The sequence below is a fragment of the Anabrus simplex genome, chromosome 5 (assembly GCF_040414725.1).
Source record: "Anabrus simplex isolate iqAnaSimp1 chromosome 5, ASM4041472v1, whole genome shotgun sequence".
In the NCBI taxonomy this organism is placed as follows: domain Eukaryota; kingdom Metazoa; phylum Arthropoda; class Insecta; order Orthoptera; family Tettigoniidae; genus Anabrus; species Anabrus simplex.
In genome coordinates, this window is record NC_090269.1 from 100,293,161 (window position 1) to 100,316,759 (window position 23,599).

General features: G+C 37.9%; 1 protein-coding gene across 7 annotated transcripts in view; it reads right to left on the reverse strand.

Moving 5' to 3' along the window:
• Positions 1-7,244: 7,244 nt before the first annotated feature.
• The window catches only part of PolD2 (DNA polymerase delta subunit 2), a 119,338-nt gene continuing 102,983 nt past the window's right edge, over positions 7,245-23,599 (reverse strand). For 4 of the 7 annotated variants that reach the window (XM_067147050.2, XM_067147051.2, XM_067147049.2 and 1 more), the window contains exons 8-9: positions 20,466-20,567; positions 13,036-13,548 (exon numbers count right to left, since the gene is read on the reverse strand). In XM_067147050.2, the coding sequence (XP_067003151.2) occupies positions 13,403-13,548; positions 20,466-20,567 (248 nt within the window). In that variant the 3' untranslated portion in view covers positions 13,036-13,402. Of the gene's footprint in view, positions 7,919-13,035; positions 13,549-20,465; positions 20,568-23,599 lie in introns of those variants that run through there. The other 3 variants (XR_010860176.2, XR_011018259.1, XM_068227575.1) reach the window with 3 other exon arrangements.

The following is a 23,599-nucleotide window of genomic DNA, read 5'->3' on the forward strand; positions in this document are numbered from 1 at the left end:
AGAGGGAGGTGCTACTCCTGTGTGAGGATAAAGCCATTCGACTGGAGCAGACTTTAGTCAGCCCATTTTTATTATTAAATTATTAATACAACTTCCCCCATGAGGAGGCTGCCACAAGGACAAAGTATATCAACTACACGGTATTTTGTCTTCGAAGTTTGCTAGTATGCCAGATAGAAATACCCATCACAAAGCTCAGGAATAAGTTTGGAACAAATTTGGAATGTGGCATGATGTATGGTTCTTCAAATGTTATATAGATGGTTGCGGAGTATGATTACTGAACCTCGTATTGCGGCAATAGCGATGTCGTGAAGTCGTGTCCGGCTGAGACCGAGAGAATCGCATACCTGTACAAGAAATTTAGGGATTGTGCCTCAAGCTCTGATCACGAGTCCACGGACGTAAATATTGTCTAGCTAGTTCACGGTTGGTTAGTAAATCGACTTCTCAGCGTCCACCTCTTCGGCCTGGCCAAGGTGCGACTCTAAGCGTATTGTGGGATCTAAGATTGGTTCTTGTTTGCTAGCTGGTTGAAAGGCTATCATGTCAATACGCCTGTTATTCCTGCCGGTAGCTAGATCTACTGTATCTCCAAACGATGATAATGATGACGAGGTAAGGAGAGTGTGAAATCTGGTGTCAACACGTGTCGAATAAGGGGTTTACTCAAGGCTTAATGTCCCCATTGCACCTTTTAGCCCTTCTATATTCCACATCATGATTTTTAGACTTCTTGAAGCGTCTTTTAAGTTTTGGTTCCTTCTTTCAACTATTTTCTTTTCCGAATTATTCGAAGGAGCGTCCATTGTCTCGTATGGGGCGAAAGGATCGAAATTGAAAACGCTTGATAGTAATCCCTTTCGGCCAGAATTCCTCTTCATATACCCTGTCCATTAGATCAAATGGAATCCCCACTTTGAAAGCTTTCGTGTCGTAATTGGTTATTATTTCTTCACACGCAACGTCGTCTTTGATAAACCAATAATTATAGCAGGTGACCTTAACTGCAGACTGGACATTCCGAATTACAAAGCAAAGCTAGTCCTCGAGAAACTGGAAGAAGGCTTCATCCTGCTAAACAACCCCACTATCCCTACATACATCTCACATAATGGAAAGAGCACAATAGATATTGCACTTACGAAAGGACCAATAACAGGCATCACGACTACAATATGGACAACAAACCAAGCCGTGATTAGGAAACACCAATTGAAATACGTATCCAAGGGGAGTGGGAAAAACTACAGAAAAAGACAATTCACCCCCTTTCAAGGAAAATAGATGTTGAGAAAGTTAAAGATATGCTAGATTCAACTACACATCTAGACACATTAATAGATCATTCAAGATTGGATGATGCAACAGGAATAATAGAAGAAATCCTACAAACGGCCGCCATTCCGCGGGCCACAAGAAGAACAAAGATATGGTTTGATAGCGAGTGCTATAGGCTGAGGAGGGAGACCCTAGATAAATTGCAACAGTTAAGGCAACACTTGAATAATCAAAGTCTAATATACATATACAATGAGAAGAGGAAACTCTACAAAAGAACACTGAAAGAAAAGAAACGCGCCTACTTAGAATCGGAGAGCAAGAAGCTAGCAGAGGAAGCCAAGAAAAATCCGTTCATAGCCCTACACCCAAAGAAACAACAACAGACGCACTACATAGACATGGAAATCTGGGAATCACACTTTAGTAAGATTCTCAACACCGAAGGCCCAGCGCACCCCAGAAAAGATCTACATCCCACTACTCCACATATACAATTAGACTGGGTACCCCTGACCATAGAGGAAACTAGAACCGCTATAGACAGCACCAAAAACAAGAAAGCCGCAGGTCCGGACGGGATCTATAATGAATATGTAAAAGACACTGCACACCTGCTAGCCCCTATATGGACAAAATTATATAACAAATGTATAGAAACTGCTTCCATTCCCGACCAGTGGAGAAAGTCAATTGTAAAAGTCCTATATAAAGGCAAAGGAGACCCAAGAGATCCCAATAAGTACAGAGGCATAGCACTGGAAAACTGCCCCTTCAAAATATTCACCAAAATTATAACAGGAAAAATAAATGAGGAAATAAATGAGCATCTGCCAGAGAACCAATTTGGTTTTAGGAAGGGACGATCTACCCTAAACGCTATTGAACTCCTGCTAAACCAAATCTGGGATGCCTTAGAAAACAACGGAAAATATTACACCATCTTCATAGATTTTACTAAAGCTTTTGACCTGATAAACAGGAAGCTAGTGATAGACAAGCTTAAGGAGATGCTAGGCACGAACAACACATGGACCTATCTCATCACATCAATACTGCAATGGAACGAAGTACGAGTTTCGGATAACCTCACTCTATCAGATCCAATAGCTCAATCAAACGGGGTCCTACAGGGTGACCCACTGAGTCCTTTGCTGTTTATAGTTGCAACCGCAGATATCCTAAGAATTACCCAAAAGGAGGGAATATTTTCTTGCGCGTATGCCGATGATATTGTAATTGGCTCAAGAGACAAAACAAAATTACAGGAAACTGTAAATGACGTCCAAAACTGGTGCTCCGAAAACAAGCTGTTCATAAACATCTCAAAAACAGACACCATGATCTTCAGGAAAGGAGGGAGAGTACCCGCCTCAGCAGAGACCTTCATTCGGGATAAAAAATTAAAGATAGTATCAGACTTCAAATATTTAGGCATCACCCTGCAATCGAGCGCATATTGTTTCACAAAACATGTCACAGAAAAGGCAACTCAAGCAATGATGGCAATGCATGAAATAAAAGACATTAGATCACTTAGTCTGGAGACAGCAATGTTGCTATTCAGAGTAAAAATTCTTCCAATAATGACTTATGGCATTGAAATTATCTGGCTGGACACATTTAACAACGAGGAACTTACCAACCTTGGAAAAGGTGAAAGCGAACTATATAAAGAAGGTGATAGGTGTATCAAAAACGACACGATCTAGACTTGTATATCTCCTCGCAAGGGAATCATTTCTCATAGAAGATCTCAGGACAAGTATGCCACTACCAAACACCGGTGCATCAAAGAAACTGCTAGCAAATCTGACGGAGAAGAGAGAAGAAGTCCAACCAGACTTCTATGGCACAGGGGCAATGATAGATCGCTCGTGGACAAAAGCTAATTTTGAATTAAGACATGTCATTACAAGATTAGCAGTTCACGGTTTTCATCACCTACTCTGCAAATCAAAACACTTCCATGACCCAAGTATAGACTGTGAGTGCAAACTATGTGGAAAAACGTGTGAACAGTACCACATTGAATTCTGTACAAGAAGAACAATGTCTATAAGTGATTATGCAAATATGTAACCCATCAATGTAACCTATATTCTCTGTTATGGCTATTTGGCTGCATTAAATATATTAATTAATTAATGTCCCCATTCAATGGAGGAATCACCATCAGCAATGTCATTTGCCCTCACTCTGTACGAACAATGCAGAGATGTTTCAAACTGAACCCAGGCTTTTGGCACACAATCCAGTGATAAGAAATCGTATACATCATCTCTCCTACCTGCCAGTCAACATTCTAATAGTGAAATTCTTTTCCAGAAACAGGTCCCGAAAATGGCTAACTGCAGTGTCGGATCATAAAAGCTTGATGCTTTAATTTTCATGGCCACCAGGCGGGTTAAAACCAAGTGATGTTCTCAACGATAAACCTGTGAGAGCAGAGTGTACCAAGACCTCATGTGTGTTGCAATTTTAAGCATTAAGATTTCATCTTTATAAACAGTGAATATTTAAGGAGTACGAAAAATGATGCCCGACAATCACAGGCCATGATATGAGTAAAGGGAGTATTTTATTTGAGAAAAAAAATTCTTCGAGAAAAAAAATTCTTCCTCTGATTTTTGACAGATTTTATCGTTTCATTACCCCTGACATTGAAAGAGTGGGCTTTGCAAAATAACTGAGATTTAAGACATTGAGAGGCCATTATTATTATTATTATTATTATTATTGTTGTTGTTGTTATTGTTATTGGTATTATTATTATTATTATTATTATTATTATTATTATTATTACAGTATTACCCCACTTTTACATTCCTGTATTCAAGGTTTCCCACCATTCACAACATTTTTTTTTTCGCCACATCAGCCTGTTTGAGGGGTGGGGAGGGAGAATCAAGTAAAATATCGTCGCAACTAACCTAGAATGCTTCAATCAACCACGACATGATGACCAAATCAAACAACCAAGGTCTAACTCTTAGTATGGAACTTCTGCTTTCCCTTACACCTAGGCATTCAGTGATGCATAATCTACGCATTTTCATTCTTTGAGAAACTACAACAGCATACAGTCGTGAAGTTATCAAGTGATTCAGTGTTCATCTTGGCCAATTTTGTTATTTCATGGTTATTGTTTTATGCTTGCTTTTGTTGCAGTTGTTGAAGTTATTGTAGCCGTTCATCGCTTTTTTTTTTCTTTTCTTTTTTGTTAGCTGACACAAATATTTCTTGAAAGGAAACAACTGAGGTTACACCTCACTCAAAACATTCCAAATCTTTAACCTTTAAAGGATTTTATAGCAAGTACATAATCTGGTACGTTTCAGCCATAATTCTGGCCTCCTGCGGCCGTGAAAATAATTAGATACTGTATATACATATGATACATGAAAAACAAAGTTGATATGATAAAGGTGTTAAAAAACAAACACAGACAAATCTCTAATGTGATAACTACACTAAAACTTAACTCTGAAATGTTCAATGTGAACGATATTATTCACTTGGAACATTTCAGTCTTAAAACAAAGAGTTTTTAATGTGACAATCATTTTTAGAGATTTTTCAGTGTTTGCTTTTTTTAACACATTTATCATGTCAACTATGTATTTCATTAATTATATGCATATACCGTATCTAATAATTTTCAAGGCTGAAGAAGGTAAAAATCATGGCCGAAACATGTACCGTACCAAAGTTTTTAGTTTCTTTTAAAGATAAAGGTACAAAGATTTGAAATGTTTTGAATAAAGTGGAAACTCGATTGTTTCCTTTCAAGGAAAATTTGTGCGACATATCCATATGGTAGCAAAAAAAACCCACGAAATTCATAAGCTGTAGTATTATCTGAGACGAGCGGCCAAGTCATTTGCCGCGATCGTCTTATAATACCAATATAGGTGGTCCGTTACTAAACATCATAAATTTTCCAGCTAACTCAATCCTGGTTGCCAGCGTTTTGCTCCAGTGTGGTAAGTTGGGCTCATCAGTTGGTAAATAGCACACCTACCAAGACGCATGACTAGTACTCATTCAGAACAAATATTTCAGGTTCCATATGGGAATCAACATCTATATCATCTGATGTCCAGGCAGACATCAATTTTTGAAAAAGAGACAAAGTCTCTAATAGTGCATTGGCACTGCCAGCGGCTCCAAGTAGCCTACACAGTGGCCTCCACGGTATGCACTAGCAATGCATCCTGGTAGGTGTGCTATTTACCAACTGATGAGCCAAACTTAGCATACTGGGGCAAAAAATGCTGGCAACCAGGATTGAGTTAGCAATCGTCTTGTCACATCATTTGTTTATGTTCGTACATACTTGTTGATCCTTCCTTGTTATTGCATTATTGTTGGCATTTGCTTTTCTGGCTAATAATGGAAAAACGAAGGATAGGAAAACTTTCACTTTGGAAGAGAAGGTTCAAGTTGTGGAAAAGGTTGATTCGTTCCACAGAAAAAATTGCAGCTTTCTCCATCCACGCTGAATACAATGGTAAAAAAAGAGAGGAAGCACAACAGTAATTGCATCACAATGCGGACCAAACTCCAAAAAAGGAAATATACACCATATTCCAAATACAAGGAACTGAAAAAAATACCGTATTTGCTGATTTAAAAAAAAAAAAATGCCAATATTGACGCAAATAAAACCTGCACCCCGATTTCATGCCCAAATTTTTTTAAAAAATGTGCGGGTATTGTTCACGTAAATACGGTAATAAGAAGCTGATTTGAAATTTCGAGTGGTGAATATTCTCGGCACTGAAAATTTTAGTGTGTCCAATGGCTGGATCAACCAATTTAAGGAAAGGTATAACATAACTTATAAAATGGTTTATAGAGAATCAAATGCAGTTGGTGACGAAAATGTGGAAGAGTGGATCAATGGAGGATTGCAGGAGTTGACCAGCAAATACAAACCCAGAAACATTAAATCTAGATAAAACTGGACTGTCTGTCGGTGTGTTACCCAGCTAGACTTTGGCATTCAAAGGGAATAAATGCCAAGATGGTGCGAAAGACAGCAAAATGACACTCACAGTGATGTGAGTCAATGCTGATGGGTCTGAAAAATTCCACCCGTTTGTGACAAACAATACTAAACAGTCCAGCACACCCCATGGATGTTTACATGAGGAACATACCTGGCAAATACACAAGTGAACTGCAACCTATGGATTTAGGGGTTATACACTCCTGTAAGTCACTTTATAGGAAGAGCCTGGTGCAGCAAATATTCCTTATGTATACTCGAAAGGATCAATCATCAATTAAAGTGTCAATCTTGGATGTGCTTCACTTCATTGCAGTCTTGGATGGCTGTAAAACAGGCAACCATCTCAAATTGTTTCTTGAAAGCAGGATTGTTCAAAAATCATCCTGACTCAGCTGCCAGTGGAGGAGAAGGAGGAGGAAGAAGAAGGAGAAGCAGACTACTAAAGACCTTCAGTTGGATGATGCTGTGATAACTGCAGAGGAAGGAAGTGTAGAGGAGTTGGTTGCAGAACAAACAGCTGTCAAGTCCCTTACCAGTGACAATGAAAAAGAAGAAGAAGATAGTGAAGTGATGCCTGCTACTGAGGCAAGTGCAACAGTAAATATTTTAGTAGATATCTGTCATTTGTAGAGGGGATGAAAATAATTTTTGTAACCTTTATGAACTTGAAAAACAAACAGAGTGCATTAGAAATAAAAAGAGCAAACAGCGATCGATTCTGGACTATTTCGGTAGAAAGTAGTGAGTTTTCAATCTGGAATAAATGTGTGTTAATATTGTAAATTGGTACAATAATAGTAATTAAAATGTTCCATCCAGAGAAAGAAAATGTACTCCATCTTAGATAATTCTATAGTCATCTAAGAAAGATAACCAGATTAAAAGAATATATTACATAATATTTTACCTGCCTACCAGAACCCTTCTCCTGGTCAATGGATGAACAGTTACAAATGCAGTGTAGCATCAACAGTTAATGTTCAATGAACCTTTATTTTAGGTAAGTAACAGGATTAAGATTGAAATTATAAATTAATAACATGCATTTGGGTAACAATCAGATCCTTTTACAGAGCATTTTTACATGCATAAAAGCTGTGTCCCATTAAGATTGAAATAATAAATTCATTATATGCATTTGTGTAACATTTACCTCCTTTTTCAGAGCATTTTTACATACATAAGCTGTTTCCCATACTTGACACTTTCTCCCCATTTACACCAGTATTCCTAGGGGTCCGTTTAAAAGTGTAAAAGAGGGGTAATACTGTATTATTAAAGTGGTATAGCCAGCTATGGGCTGTAAGTATACAAGCTACCAGCCTTTCCTCGATCATAGGCTTAGAGCTTATTCATTACATTCCTTCCAAAGGTTTCTCCAAACTTTTGCTCCTTCCCTGTCTTTTTCCTGCTGATATCTTCTGTAGTTTAGCATGTTTCTTTGAGATTTTTCCTCAAATCCGCTACATTCCTTTTAAAGTTTTCTGTCATAAATTTCAGCTCATATTACGCTCCCTTCGTGTAGATCTTTGTGCGCCTCTCTCAGCCAGCAGGGATAGGTTTTCCATTTCTCCTAGAGCACAAGTACAGCCAAAACTGGTTAGGGCGCTTTTGTGGGGACTGAAAAAGTAATGTCAAAGAGAAAATGTGCTATAAAAAAAATTACACTGTTAAAGTTACTGTTAAAGTAGGTTTGAACATAAAAATAATTATGATAAAAACAAGGAAAAAGTGTTTACAATTATAATTAATAAAATAATTAAAGAAATAATACATTTCAAGAACACCAACATAGTAAAACATCAAGGTAAAATATTCTTAGAAACTCGAACTACACACGTTGCTTACAATTACATTTGAAGTTGTCACAGGAATGACTTCTTCCATAACCTGCTGCAAATCCAGACCTCGTCCAGCCTCGGACAACCTCCTGATCTTTTGATTTCGAGTTCCTTCTCAAACCACACTCTAGCTGTTCTTGACGTGTCTATTCTTTTGAGATGACCAAACCATTTCAGCCTGGCTTCAACACAGATATAACCAAGGGGTTTTTTCACTTGAACAAGATGGTGTATCACAGTTTTTAAGAACTTCATTTCCACCCCTCGTAGTTTGCTGATATTTCTGTTGGTTTGGATAAAATATTTTAGACTGTATGTGGTAACTGGTACAGAGAATTTCTATAGAGTATTAATTTTGATCTTAATGAAACGTGCTTATCCCAAAAGAAGTTTCTCACAAAATGATAAAACTGTGCTCCATTCTGTACTCTACTAGTGATTTTTGCAGACAGCCGGCTATCTGGTTTTATGACTAGATAACGGAACTGATGTACTTGTTCCAACTTTGATCCATCTAGAGTGACATAGTACAAATATTCTGTCGACTAACAAGCAACACTGCCATTTTGGATTTGCTTATCTTGAGATCAAATTGCATGACTATAGCATTCTAGTCATTCAGCTTCTGTTGTACTTCAGCCTCCCTATCACCACATCATCTTGCAAAGGCAAGAGCATTAAACTCAGAGTTGTTGTTGTTACCGGGCGAGCTGGCCATGCAGTTAGGGGCGCGTGGCTGTGACCTTGCATCCGGGAGATAGTGGGTGTCAGCAGCCCTGAAGATAGTTTTCCATTTTCTTACCAGGCAAATGCTGGGGCTGTACCTTAATTAAGGCCACGGCCGCTTCCTTCCAACTCCTAGGCCTTTCTTATCCCATCGTCGCCATAAGACCTATCTGTGTCGGTGCGACGTAAAGCCACTAGCAAAAAGAGTGTTGTTGTTGAGTCTCTCTTCATTATTTCATCCATTACAATGATGAATAAGTGGCAAAAGGGTGCTGGCTTATTGTACACCCTGCCTAGTCTTAAACCATTCCGATTATCCATCCCCTATATGGACATAACTCTGACAATATTCATACAGCACTTTGACTTTATTAATTAAAGCACATGGTATCGAGCTAAAAGATCAATTTATAAATTAAAAATTATACCATTTATAAGTAATTATCGAAATGAAGAAATCCTGATATCACAGTGATCTTTTTTCATGAATTATTAAGAAAAGAATATTTATTAGGACAATTTCTCTATGGAATATTGTACAAGTGTTTCCTTGACGATTGCTTTCTATTGTAGAAATAATTTATATATTTTCTCTTGAATTATTTGTTTGTTTTAATCTTGTCAATCTTATGTTAATTTTAAGGACACTTCATCTAAAGCATTACTTTGTCAATTTTATATATTTTTCATCTAAACAGTGTTATGTGGCTGAAGATGTTGATAATATACGAAACATGTACCACTTTTGACCATTAAAAATTGCCTTAAGCAATCATTGTATCGACTAGGTGGAAAATAAATAAATACTTAATTGTGAATCTATTGAAGTGCGATACGGACCATGAAGCTGATTTTATGTAGTCCACTCAGCCTACGTGATTAGAACTGAGGAGCTATCTGACAGTGAGATAGCAGCCCCAGTCTAGAAAGCGAAGAATAACCACACGACCCCTCGTAATCTGCAGGCCTTCAAGGACTGTAGTGCCATGGGGTTTGGTTTAGTTTTGGTTTGATGATGATGATGATGATGATGATGATGATGATCTTTCCATCCTTATTATAGGAGGCTCCACGTTTTGAATATTTTCTTTCTTTCACTGTGGTCCCATGTTGTTTATTTAAATTTTCACCATTATATAATATCCCAAGTGACATTTCCATCTTCTGGAGTTGGTTCAAGCTGATGATTATGATGACAGGAATTTCCTACATCTGGGCGATTTGCACACATTTCATGTGTGTATCCACTTTCTCAATAAGCTTTAAATTTTTGTCATTTGTTAACAGTCTAGCTTTCTTGTTTTCAGCATTGAATATCCTGAAAACCACTATGAGTAAGTATAGTAGACCTAATTTATGTACATTGTTACACAATTCACTTACGAACATAAAATTAAGCACCAACATGTCACCTGTATATGTAAGTACAGTGGACCTAATTTACATAAGTTGTTACACAATTCACTTACGAATGTAAAACTAAGCACTAACATGTCAGACGAACTACTGTTGCGTGATCGGATCCAAACAACCAGAGCAAAAACTTGCTTGCGACTGACGCTTCCTGTAACTGTAGACCAACACGCTACCGTGTTCCATAGTACGGGGTTGTGAAATTAATTTATCTGCCAAATCCTTATCCAGGCCAGTTGTCACTGGCGCGTTGTGAACGCAAAGTGGTCAGGATCGTTATTTTTTTTAAAATGCTATTTGTTCAATGCGTCGACCCATGTGGGTCTTTTGCCCCTGGCCAGGAACGTTTCAGTTCCTTACGGTGGAAGTTACGAATGTACTACAGAGTGATATAAATGTGCTATCCAGGTTCCTTTAGCATGTATTTAACACTATGAGCCCGGACGTTTCTAGATGGCGTCCCTACCCTGTGCCGGCGTAATTTAGACTCAGAAAAAAAATCACAGTTCTGTCAGTTTTAGCATTATAAATTAACAAATTTATATACGTATTGTACAAAGAGTGGACTATCCCACGAAATCAAATAAAAAATGCTTCTATTCAGCACCGGAAAGAAACTTAGGCTACAATATAGGTCCATTCTGTTATCCTTGTTCACGCACTTGAATTACTAATTCACTAGAAAAGTTCGATAGTTTTTAGTCACTGAATAACAGAATTACACATTGTTATTCCCAATACTTAGCTTTGGTATGGTAACACTCAAAACATTCTCCTATGCAAAGACCTACGTCACAATTACGACAATATATGGTTGTTATGTTCTTCACAGCACGACCGGTGTTATGTTTGGACTTGTCGTAGCAAAACCTTGCACCTACGCTGCGCGTGTCCTTCCTTCTTTGTGCCTACTGCAGGTATTCTGTCTGGAAAATGATCTCTACCTACTAGCCTTCCCGCAGTTGATGCTCGTGATTCTTCAGTAATTTCGGCCGGCCCAACACTACTCACCAAATCATCCACTAAACGTTCACAAAATTTTGAAAGGGGAAGTTTTTGTGAAGAAGCCTTACGGTACAGTATATAGGCATTCACTATGGCAAGATCAAACAGATGGAAGAATAATTTTTTCCACCACTTGATCGATTTCCTTGTGAATGCATAATATGCCAACAATTGGTCGGATTTATCAACACCAATATTGAATTTGTTATAGTCTACTACTGCTGATGGTATGGATTTCTCGTGGCTCCCTCTTGCTGCAGGTACTTCAATCATGTCATCATCTGCAGTGCTCAGCATAATACACGTCTCGAACATCTCTCCACTTTATTGCTAGAAGGTGTTCTTTCTACAATGACATTTTTTCACCCTTTTTCAGTTTTTTCGCGAACTCTGATTTTGGCATTCCTTTCCGATTTGGCATCACAGTGCCAGCTGCTTTAGTCTGACAGTCCCACAGATGGTCATAATTATACAGTATAAATCGACTACTTGAGAGATGATTGCAGACTGTTGTCTCACTACACTTTCATTCTAAATCTGTGAAGTGATATAATCTATCATTAGAACACACGCACATAAATTTGAGCTTATCTAACCGGAGCGCGCGAGGACTACATATGTCAGCAATTACGTAAGACCTAACCGAGCACACGTGGCTACGAAACATCGTCCCTAAGTTACACCACCAATCACGATTGACAACACCACCTAACGTTAGTAAAGGAAATCGACAACACGTCAAAGCAAAAACGAATTCGATAACGTGAATAGCTTTCGAGTGGCTGAATTTCAAAGATCGTGGTAGTAGTATTACTACCGGCGGGCGCATAGTGTTAATATGATATGGACTGGGACTTGGAAATAATGGTGTAATAAGCAGGGAAACGCACTAGAGAGGGACGGCTAAACCAGTTTCAACTGTACCTTATATGCCAATCTTCGCAGGTTCATTCTCTTCAATGCTCGTACAAGGCCATCCTATTCCTTTCCATTTTCTCAATCAGGGGATCTGCTTTAGTTCAGATCTTGACAGTATAAAGGTACTCAAGCCTGACTACTGTAGAGTAGTGATTCAACTTTGCCTTGAAGGAGATTTATTATTATTATTATTATTATTATTATTATTATTATTATTATTATTATTATTATTATTATTATTATTATTATAGGAATTTCCAACATCTGGGCAATTTGCACACATTTCATGTGTGTATCTGCTTTCTCAATAAGCTTTTGTCATCTTAGGTCTCAAAATCAATAATAATAATAATAATAATAATAATAATAATAATAATAATAATAATAATAATGATGATGATGATAAATAAAAAAATAAATAAATAAATAAAAATAATGAGTTCGGATCCACAATACTGTTGTTTACACTATTCATTAGCCTATTTGCAAAATCATATTGTTGCACTGAAATCTGTAGGCTGTATGTTATGGACTGAATGAGACCGGTATGATCGTAAATGTAATAATTTTGTTGCATTACGTGCAGACGAATGTGAAATACCAGTTTCCTGAGTTACTCTCCGAAGCAACTTATGTGGCTCTCCTGTGTGAGGGCAGTTCTCCTTCCCAGTCTTTTCTTATCAGTTACAGAACCAGTACCACGACACATGTGAACAAGTTGTTACATGTAAGGTTTTGACGATACTGTCAAACTGGGAACCTGTCTATGGAATTTTCGAAGGCACCTTTTGACTGGTTTCTTCTTCTTGTGCAAATAACACTCGACCAAAAATATTCTCTGCACTGTGGTGTACTTGACCATAGCAATAATAACCTTATAATATATCTTAAAAAGTCCAATAGCTGCTAGCAAACTGAGCAAGAGAGCCGAGTATCTGCTGCGTCACCTGTCAGCACTTCTTATCAGGCCAAGCTTGACACAAGCGATAGGCGCTGGCTTGGGGATTCCCACAGCCTGTGACAAGAAGTGCAGTCTTAAATTATACTCCATGTAAAAGAGAACATCTTATGTAAACACCATCAAATTCATGGCCATCTTATATTCCTGCCAATACAGTAAAATAAACTAATATGTTAGCCTACTAGTAATGCAACAGAAGTTCCTTCCACAGTGACACAAAAACTGTCCAGCAGTCACTAATTAATTATCCACTTCACAATCAGAAACATCCCCAGCACCGAAGAACAGGGGGTAGCAATCCAAGTTTGCCAAGTTCACAACAGCACATGAATATGTTTTTGCGAAGGTGGGAACACAAACAAGTCGAACAGCCTGTCCCTCAGGACCTGGAATGGAAAAGAACAGAATATTCATTGAAATAAGCTAAAGTTTCTCAAGGAAATATAGCATTCATTATGTGATTAAAGAACTGCGTTGTATTCAAAAGTAACAACGAAGCAAGGCCTTGCAGAAAACAAAAGACAGTATTAAACCAAATTCATAAATTCAATGCCTAGATTTATTACTAGGTCTCTGGCATGAAGCTTTTACAATCTCAGGTCTCAAAATCAACAAAACGAAGACAGTTGACTTGGTGACAAGTAGAAACTTTCCAACTCTTCATCTAAGAATTGGAGAAGAGGAAATGGATATTGTAGACAACTTCCAGTATTTAGGTAGTGTTCTGTCATCAGACAATACCATACATTAAGAGATTAGCAACAGAATGCAGAAAGCTTCCAAATTCTGTCAAAGCTGTACGTCAAATACTTTGGGATAAAACATTTCCGTTAGTTTTCAAGATCAGCTTGTACAAAATATATCTAGTACCTATATTAACGTATTGCCTGGAAGCAGCAACACTTTCTGGACCCACTAAGAGTCGTCTTCAAGCAACAGAAATGAAGTTCCTCCGCTCTTGTCTACAAAAAAGAAAAATGGATAAAATAAGGAATATGGATATCCAGCAACAGCTTGGATTGGAAAAAAGCTTGCTGGAAACTTTAGAATTGAAGAGATCGCAATGGTATAGTCACATGAAAAGAATGGACCCTCACAGGACTCCTTGAACATACTTTGACCGCAATGTTCTTGAGAAGAGACCAAGAGGAAGACATAGATATTGAAGGACCTTGAAATTAGAGACGTGAACTGGTGCCGCATATATGAGCAGCATTTGTGGATGGATAGGACAAACTGGAGGAGGCTCATACACAACTGCACCCGGCTTGCTGGAGCGAAGAAATGATGATGATGATTATTATTATTATTATTATTATTATTATTATTATTATTATTATTATTATTATTATTATTACTAGGATATATCAGACAGGATTAGGATTTCTGAAGGTGCACCTTTTCTTAGTAGGGGCAAACTAAAGTTCCCTGAAAGAAACCAATGTATATGTTGCCTCAAAATGAGAATGGAGGTAATTTTCCAGCAGCTTTTCTGCCCCTTTTTTGGGACCTTTATCCTCTTTTTTTTTTTTTTTTTTTTTTTTGGCCTACTGTGCCCTCAACCTTTTGTGACCTACCCTGCCCTCAGTCACCTTTCCTCCCCCTTTTGTAAAATTTTCTACTACTTTTCTATATTTTTCCACAGTGCATGTTAAAATTTAATTAAATTTCCAATACCCAAGAAACATGTTTTTAAAGTTATCTATTACTATAATATTTCCTCAGCATGCAGTGAATGTGGGGCTGAAAACAAAAGAAATACAACATACTGCAACACTGTGAAATAATGGTATGTTCTGAGCTGTCAGTGGAGAGATGGCGTGGAATGACATTAGTAGACGGATAAGTTTGAGTTGTGTCTTTAAAAGTAGAAAAGATCACAATATGAAGATAAAGTTGGAATTGAAGACGACAAATTGGGGCAAATATCATTTATAGGAAGGGGAGTCAGGGATTGAAATAACTTACCAAGGGAGATGTTCAATAAATTTCCAATTTCTTTGCAATCATTTAAGAAAAGGCTACGAAAACAACAGATAGAAAATCTGCCACCTGGGCAACTGCCCTAAATGCAGATCAGTAGTGATTGTGATTCAATAATGTAATTCTCACTATCAGTGTATTTAATAATAATAATAATAATAATAATAATAATAATAATAATAATAATAATAATAATAATGCCAAACAATTAACTGCTACCGTTTTACCTTGTTGGTTCACGCAAGAATTAGCCATGCCAAAAGTGTCCAAATGTTGATATTTCGTCCTGATGCAGGAATTTAGGCAGGTTTTCATCAAAACTGATTGAAGTGTTAATATGCATTTTTTTTTTTTTTTTTAATTTATTCAGGAATCACAATGGAAAGTCCCAACAACCTGTATTGTGAAATCCCTTGGAGCAGTGTTCTACAAAGATCCAAAATTCAAAGGACTTTAACAGTGACTTGTTTGCAGCTTTAATACTGGTGGGAATTCCGCTCAATTGAACCATCCGAGCTTGAAAGGATTTTTTGAAAAATATACACAGATGTGAGTGTCTGATGAAAGTACTCTAAGAAAAAACTATCTTGAGGTTATTTATGAACAAACCATACAAAGAATTAAGGACGATGTGGAAATTATATTGAATGAAGTCACGCACTCAATGGATATTTTGTGAACATTTTGGTCTTTTCTCTGTTATCGAAAATAAGAAAGCCAATTTCAGTACAGTAACGCAGTCATTCACGGACTTATGTCGAAAGTTGTGCCCGGTGACACCCAATCTGTAGAATTTTTTTCCTAGTAGTTACAGACCAGGTTCCGTAGCCTGTATGCTTCAAAGAAGGTAACAATGGAATGACCCATCTGAATTTCAGGAAAAACTTGGTAAGACAACTTGTAGGAAATGTGCAGAATCCACAAAAAGGAAAAGGGGAAGACTTTCCTCAACAGATGAAGACGTGAGGCTAAATGGCAAGCTGCACCTTCTGTACCCCCATCCCAAAGGAAAAAGTAAGGATTGCAGGGTTTGCAGTGACAGGAAAGTTGTTGGAGGGAGGCGAGAGACAGTCCATTTCTGTAAAACCTGTGAGAAGCAACCAAGGCTAAATCCAGGCTTTGAACGCTTCCACACACTCAAGACATACTGTCAAGAAAGTGAAAAACATTATTTTGTGTCATGTAAATACCATACATTCATTAATTTCATAGTTCCTTCCTGTATATATTGTTACAACCAGTGCTTATTACCAGATTTTAAAATATGAAGAATGCTGACAGAAATAAATACAAGTTGGGAGAAATCAGGACTTACAAGTAATTTGAGTGGAAGGGGTAAGTGGTTAAAGCAAGCGAGAGGCAAAAGAATTCCTGTCAGTGGCAAAAGAGTTTGCTACAGCATTGGGGAAAACAAGTTTCAAGGCAAGTACAGGATTTTTTATAAAAAAATTTGTGAGGAAAGTGGATCGGCAGATATGGTTGCTGCAGATTCGTGGTAAAAGAATTTGGTACAGATTAGTGACAGAGATTTTTTTTTTTTTACGTCGCACCGACACACGTCTTATGGCGATGATGGGACAGGAAAGGGCTAGGAATGGGAAGGAAGTGGCCATGGCCTTAATTAAGGTACAGTCCCAGCATTTGCCTGGTGTGAAAATGGGGAAACCACGGAAAACCATCTTCAGGGCTGCCGATAGTGGGGTTCGAACCTAATATCTCCCGAATACTGGATACTAGCCGCACTTAAGTGACTGCAGCTATCGAGCTCGGTATGTGACAGAGATAGGAAAAAAGACATTTTTAATATAAATTTTAATAAATTTGGCGGAATTAGAAGACTGTCGGCGGAGAAATATGTCATTTAGCGGACAGCGGATTTTTGGCGGAATTCTAGATTTATTATAGCGGAATTTAGTGTTTTAATCATTTTACGTTTTTTTTTTTAAATTTGCACTCCAGTCTGTCTCCAAGCTATTCCGTATTTTTTGTCAGGAGCTAGTACATTTAAAGTTAAAAACCTGTTATTTGGATTTGATGTTATGATATCATAGTATCATAAATTTGTAATGCGTGGGGAAAGGTTACTGATCTCTTAGTTGACGAATGACGACAGATAATGAAACTGTGAAAGAGCAGTATTTATATTTATGCTACGAAGGAAGATGAACTTGCCTGTTCTGTGAGTGGCCCTTGAGGTAGGGGATTCACCTAATTTGCACCCGGCAGTAAATTGCCTAAACGTTTTAGCTTGACGGCTCGCAAGCATGGGGTTAATCCCAGTGAAACACACAGATCAGGTGAGTGCAGGCATTTACTTTTATTATTATTTATTATTATTGCTCATTTTTATTGCTCATTATTTGAGATCGGATTACTTGGCAGAATATTAGCGGATTTTTTGTAGTATTTAGCGGATCTTGAAAATATAAGTTGGCAACACTGAACAGGTTTACTTTTTAAATGCACCCCAGACAAGACGGGTGAGAACTGCAGTGGAGGAAACCCAAAGAGTGGGTTACACTTTTGTTATGTGCTGATATGGACAGTTCCAAGAAACTACTGTTACTCATGATAGGCAAGTCACGTAATCCACACTGTTTCAAAAATGTGAAAACTAAACCTGTGGAGTACGAATCGAATAAGAAAGCCTGGATGAAAAGTGAGATTTTCGAAAAATGGCTCTTGAAACTCGACAAGAAATTTACAGAATTTGAAGACTATACTTTCTGGCACTTAGGGCCGGTTCTACCATCTGCTGGTAAAGTGGCTGGCAGCTGCCCGGGAGGTAAACTACCTGGAGGTGTAAATCGGCTGGTACTTTGGCTTGCGTCCAACCCCCTCCGCGCAAGTGCTAGGTAGCTACCCGGAGCTAGACACCGATATACAGAGGTGGTTAGACTGATTTTCAGCGACTTCTCGTTTTCGAGTGTGGTGCTATCTATCGTCAGATGCATGAAACTCATTTCGATTGTCTTATTTCCCTGTACTTGCGTTCGCTGATTATCACCAAAAAGCCTAATAAGGGTATGGACAACGATTTATGTCAAGCTTTCGTGATTTTAATCTATGATCTTCAATATCAATACCTAATTGGGATTAAAATCTTGAGATTACATTTTCTTACGCCCGTTATAACCTGTCATGTAAGGCAGCGTTTTTGAAAAGTATTCTCGTAGTAGATTGGTCAAGTTGCTCGCTCCGTAACAGAAGGTACACAGGTTTTCATCGTATTTCTAATTTACATTTTAAAATGTATTTTCGTTCCCAGCCGTTGTTCTTAACTCTCTTCTACGCGCTTCCACATACGTATATACAGTACACACACATCTTCTTTACGGACTTATTGCCTTTGAGTATTCTATCTGCAGGCTTCTGTGAATTGATCAAGTATCTCCACGATGCTCTATTTGCAACTAGTTCTGTGACCTCGTTTAGTTCCACATGCTTCCATTTATTAATAAAGCATTTCATTCTAATGTTTAACTTTATGAAGATAAAGTTGGAAGGTACTGTAAATGTAAAGAACTAATCGGGATAAATATCCATTCATAAAAAGAGGAATTTGGGAATGGAATAGTTTCCAATTTCTTCGAAATAATTTACAAGAAGACTATGTAAACAACTAATAGGGAATCTGCTACCTGGGCGACAGTCCTATGTGCTATTAATCATAACATCACTTTCTATAAGTAGCATACATATAAAGCAATTTCCTAGTAGACATAATATTATAATTAAATATTTCAATGAAATATATTATTAACAAAAGAACGTATGAACAGAGGCATACAGATTAACACAACGCTAATAATGAAAATAAGAAAGATTCGTCATAATAAAGACTCAAACCCGCATACCTCGTACTACGAAGTGAGCATGTTAGCCATTACGCTACGAGAACACTTCAATATTTACAATACAAACATTAACTTATACCTCGTGTCTGAAAACTGAAAAAGTAGAAAATTAAAGCCCATTTCAGATGATTTCCAAATAGATTTTGATTTTATATCCTTTTAAAGTTTCTTTACGAAAGTTTGACTTATAAAATGTGTTCCCTAAGCTACCGATGCGAGAGGCTGGTGTGACCGTTGCAACACAAGGGAAACATTAATGTTCAAGATCCTGCAATACAATATCGGCCACTGTTACAGTATCATGCTTTTTTTTTTAGTATACTAAGCTAATTTAAGTTGTATGTCACCAACTGTTTTCAGGAAGCTGGTTTCTGTCATACTGAGGAGGAAAATGAAAATGCTGAAGAAATTATACCCACAGTCGAGAATTGGGGAGAAATTGACTCTGCAAATGTTCATTATGAGGCCTTTCTGACTGTGAAAGTTTGGCGGTGTGCGGCGAGCTGACTGATGTAGACATCAATGTTGATGTAACCAAGAATGAAGGTGCGACTAAAGACAATGAAGTGAAGGAACCAGAACTTCCTGAAATGCTGGTCATAACAGCTACTCAAGCTTCAAACTATGTTCAGGAATTAAGGCAGTTTGTTGAGGGCCAACAAAATGTAAGTGAAGACATTTTTAAGGCCCATAATTCACCTGAAGACTTCACTACTATTTGATGTATTAAATTTTAAAAAAATAAAAAATCTCTCACTTTTTTAAACAGCTATGAAAATGCTAGAAGTGAACAGTATGTACTCTTTAATTACATGTTTTACTGTATAATACTGTACAATTACTGTTCTGTTCAAAGCCCTGTAATTTTTGTACCGTATACAGTATCTCATTATTGCCATTGGAGTTCAATAAAATGTCTTTTCTTGCTGTACCCATTTTAGACCCAATTTTCTTATTTTGTCTAATTCCAATTTTGGGTAAATCGAATTTTTACTGTGGTCCCTTCAGCTTCAAATAATCCAAGTTACACTGTGCAACCACTTTTTTATTTTTTTATTATTTTTTTTTTAAAGTTGCTTTGCGTCGCACCGACACAGATAGATCTTTCGGCGACAATGGGAAAGGAAAGGGCTAGGAGTGGGAAGGAAGCGGCCATGGCCTTAATTAAGGTGCAGCCCCAGCATATGCCTGGTGTGAAAATGGGAAACCATGGAAAACCATCTTCAGGGCTGCCGACAGTGGGGTTCGAACCCACTATCTCCCGAATACTGGATACTGGTCGCACTTAAGCGACTGCGGCTGTCGAGCTTGGCTTTTTAACCACTTTAATCCCTAGTCATAAATTCATGCGAGGAATGGGTACTTTAGCTATCCGAAATAAAGATGCTTTGTAAACTCTAAAACAATTACAATAAACACATTTTTCTTTTTGTTCTCCCCTATGAATAAACAACAGATCTCACCTTTATAGAGTGCAGTTTGAAACTGACTTTGGTTTCCAGCAAAATATATGTCAGGACAGTCTGTGATGATGAATGGATCTTCTTGGTAGAATGGATACCCAGCTAGAAAAAAGAAATATTATACACCTCAATCACAAGCTACAGTTTTTTTTAAAATATACATCAGGACAATCTATAAAGATCTTCTTGGTAATATGGATATCTGGATAGAAACAAGACTTGCCCTTGTTATAATACTTCATTTATGAATAACAATTTCAGCTTAATATTTGTCAGGGAAATCTATGATGACCATATTGGTACAACATATCCAACGAGAAACAAGAATTGTTATATACTTCATTTATGAGTAACAATTTCACTTTAATATACAGTAGAAATTCGCTATAGCGAGTACAGCATATAACGAGAACCCTGTTATAACGACCTTTTCTTTTTTCTGTCCCTTCAAAATTCCTATATTAAACTGGGTATTATTCTTTGGTTAAAATGAGACCCCTGTCACTGATGCATCCGTTATGACGAGCGATTACGCGTGTGTGATTTTTTCTGTTGCCGATACTTATGCACCCCAGAGGTTATGTTGCACAAGATCGATCATCTTCAGTATAGTTTCCTCGCTATGTCCACTAGCGAGCTCACTTATCAACATTCAAAGGCAATAGCAGTTGTTAAATCATTAGAAATAAAGGCTAAAGTAAGCGATCGCATAACTTTAACACTGAAGTTAAGTAAAATGCTATACAGTTCAAGATATGGCAGAGTGCATCATTGATTTCAGAGGTTCGATTATATTTTCTCATGTCTGGTTAAATTTCAGTACAGTAGAACCTCGATTATAGGGTCCCGGAAACTACGTTTTCCCGTATTATTCGTTCAAATTACGTGGTCCCGCGAACATCCTAATTAAATCACATTGTAAAAATTCCGTATTATCCGGTCCTCGAAGAAACAATTTCCCGGATCAACCATCCAGAAATTTCAGTTCCATCAACGCTAAATCCTTGATCACACATTTTCCAAGAAACTGTATCTTACGAAAGGACGGCTACAGCATACTTACGGATCTTGGTATTGACGTCCCGTCATTGTGGTAATTTGATGATGATGATGATGATGCTTGTTGTTTTAAGGGGCCTAACATCGAAGGTCATCGGCCCCTGTGGTAATTTGAAGAAGTACTGTGCTGGAAAAGCGATCAGCGGTGAACTTGCATAAGGGACCATCTTAGCATCGCATTTGGGTAGTATTGTTCAAAGAATCCTCGGAAATCAAAGCAGAGAGTCCCCACGACAATTGGAAGGAGACAGAGCGCATTTCGACAGCTCTGTTTGAAGAAGGAACGAGTTTCGTCACATGTACATACTTGCGAAACGCCTACATTATGTCCAGGGTTAGATGTTTATTTTTTTACTTTTTTCGAGTGTGTCGCCGAACAGGTTTTCAGCATTTCCCTCAGGGCACTGTATAGTCACTGGGCTTTTAGGCAGGAATAGAAACTGGTTTTTCTTAAGTAACACAAATTTAGTATTTTAATATTATCACATACGATTATGTTATAATACCAATATAAATGGTCCGTTATTGGACATTTTAAATTTTCCACTTAGCTCATTCCTGGTTGCCAGCATTTCACCCTCATCTGCTAGGTTGGGCTCATCAGTTAGTACCTAACACACCTACCAAGACGCTGGCTAGTGGTAAAGAGACAAAGTCTCTCATAGTGCATTGGCACTGCCGGTGGCTCCAAGTAGCCTACGCAGTCGCCTCCACGGTACGCACTAGCCAGCGTCTCGGTAGGTGTGTTAGGTACTAACTGATGAGCCCAACCTAGCACACGACGGCGAAACGCTGGCAACCAGGAATGAGTTAAGTGGAAAATTTATAATGTCCAATAACGGACCGTTTATATTGGTATTATAAATTTTCTCATTCTGGACAAATATTTCAGATTCCCTATGGGAATTAACATCTAAACGATTATGTTATCGAGACCAGAACAGATGTTGCACCTTACACACATAAAACCATGGGAGGTTTTGGGATTGTCTATTACTGTTTTCATCCTAATATAAGACTGAGAATTTCACGTTTTTGTGTTACAATGTTATAAAAGCAGCAGTCGTTTTGTTTGCGCACGTTAGATTAAAAACATTTACATCATTTCACACTTGTACAGCTTTCCAGCTGAGCTCAAGGTCGCGAATAATCGTAATTTCGGAAGTGTTAATGATATTAATTTTTTCTCTTTCCAACTTGATTGTGAATAGTGACAGGCAGAACTAAATATAATGCATCCGAGAACTTGAGGACTGATACTTTCTAAACCATATTCTCGAGTTCAACATAACCTTTAAAAGTCGATGTAGGCCTAATTTACGCGGTAGGCCTACAAGATTTGCACAAACTGACTAGGAAAAGTATACCGGTGACCAAATTACAATGGGAGATAAAAGAAAATAAGGATTTTGCCATCATATTGGCCGCTTTTGTATCTAATGTGTTTTATTTTATTAGATTAGAAGATGTAAAACTACTTGTGGTCGATTGTTGTTTGGCTTGGCGTTACGGGTACCTATTAGATTTTTCGAAGAGTTTGGCTGATCAAAGTTGCTGAACTGAAAGAAGTTTTCAAAGGAATATGACGGTTTTCAGAGGAAACTGACGAAGTTTCCCCGGTAATACTGAATGTAAAGTTTCGAGATTTTTAAGTCGCGTACCGGTAATTCTCGTTTGAAGCCATACCCGCGGTCTAACTTGCCTGCCTCTCATCCGGAGGGCCTGGGTTTGATTACTGGCCAGGTCAGGCATTTTTACCTGGATACGAGGGCTGGTTCCAGTTTCAGTCATTCTACGATTACCTTTAATTGAGGAGATATTTAATGGTGATATGCTGACCCCGGTCTAGAGAGCCAGGAATAACGGCCAAGAGAATTCGTCTCTACTGTATTTGGTCACACTGACCATGCATCACCTCGTAATCTCCAGGCTTTCGGACCGAGGGCGGTCGCTTGGTAGGCGGAAGGCCCATTGGGGCTGTAGTCTGGTTTGGTTTCGTTTGGTTTAGGGGCGTTTGTAAGATTATAAGTATACATATTTCATTTTTGTGATGTTTAGCCAAATTGTTGATGGTT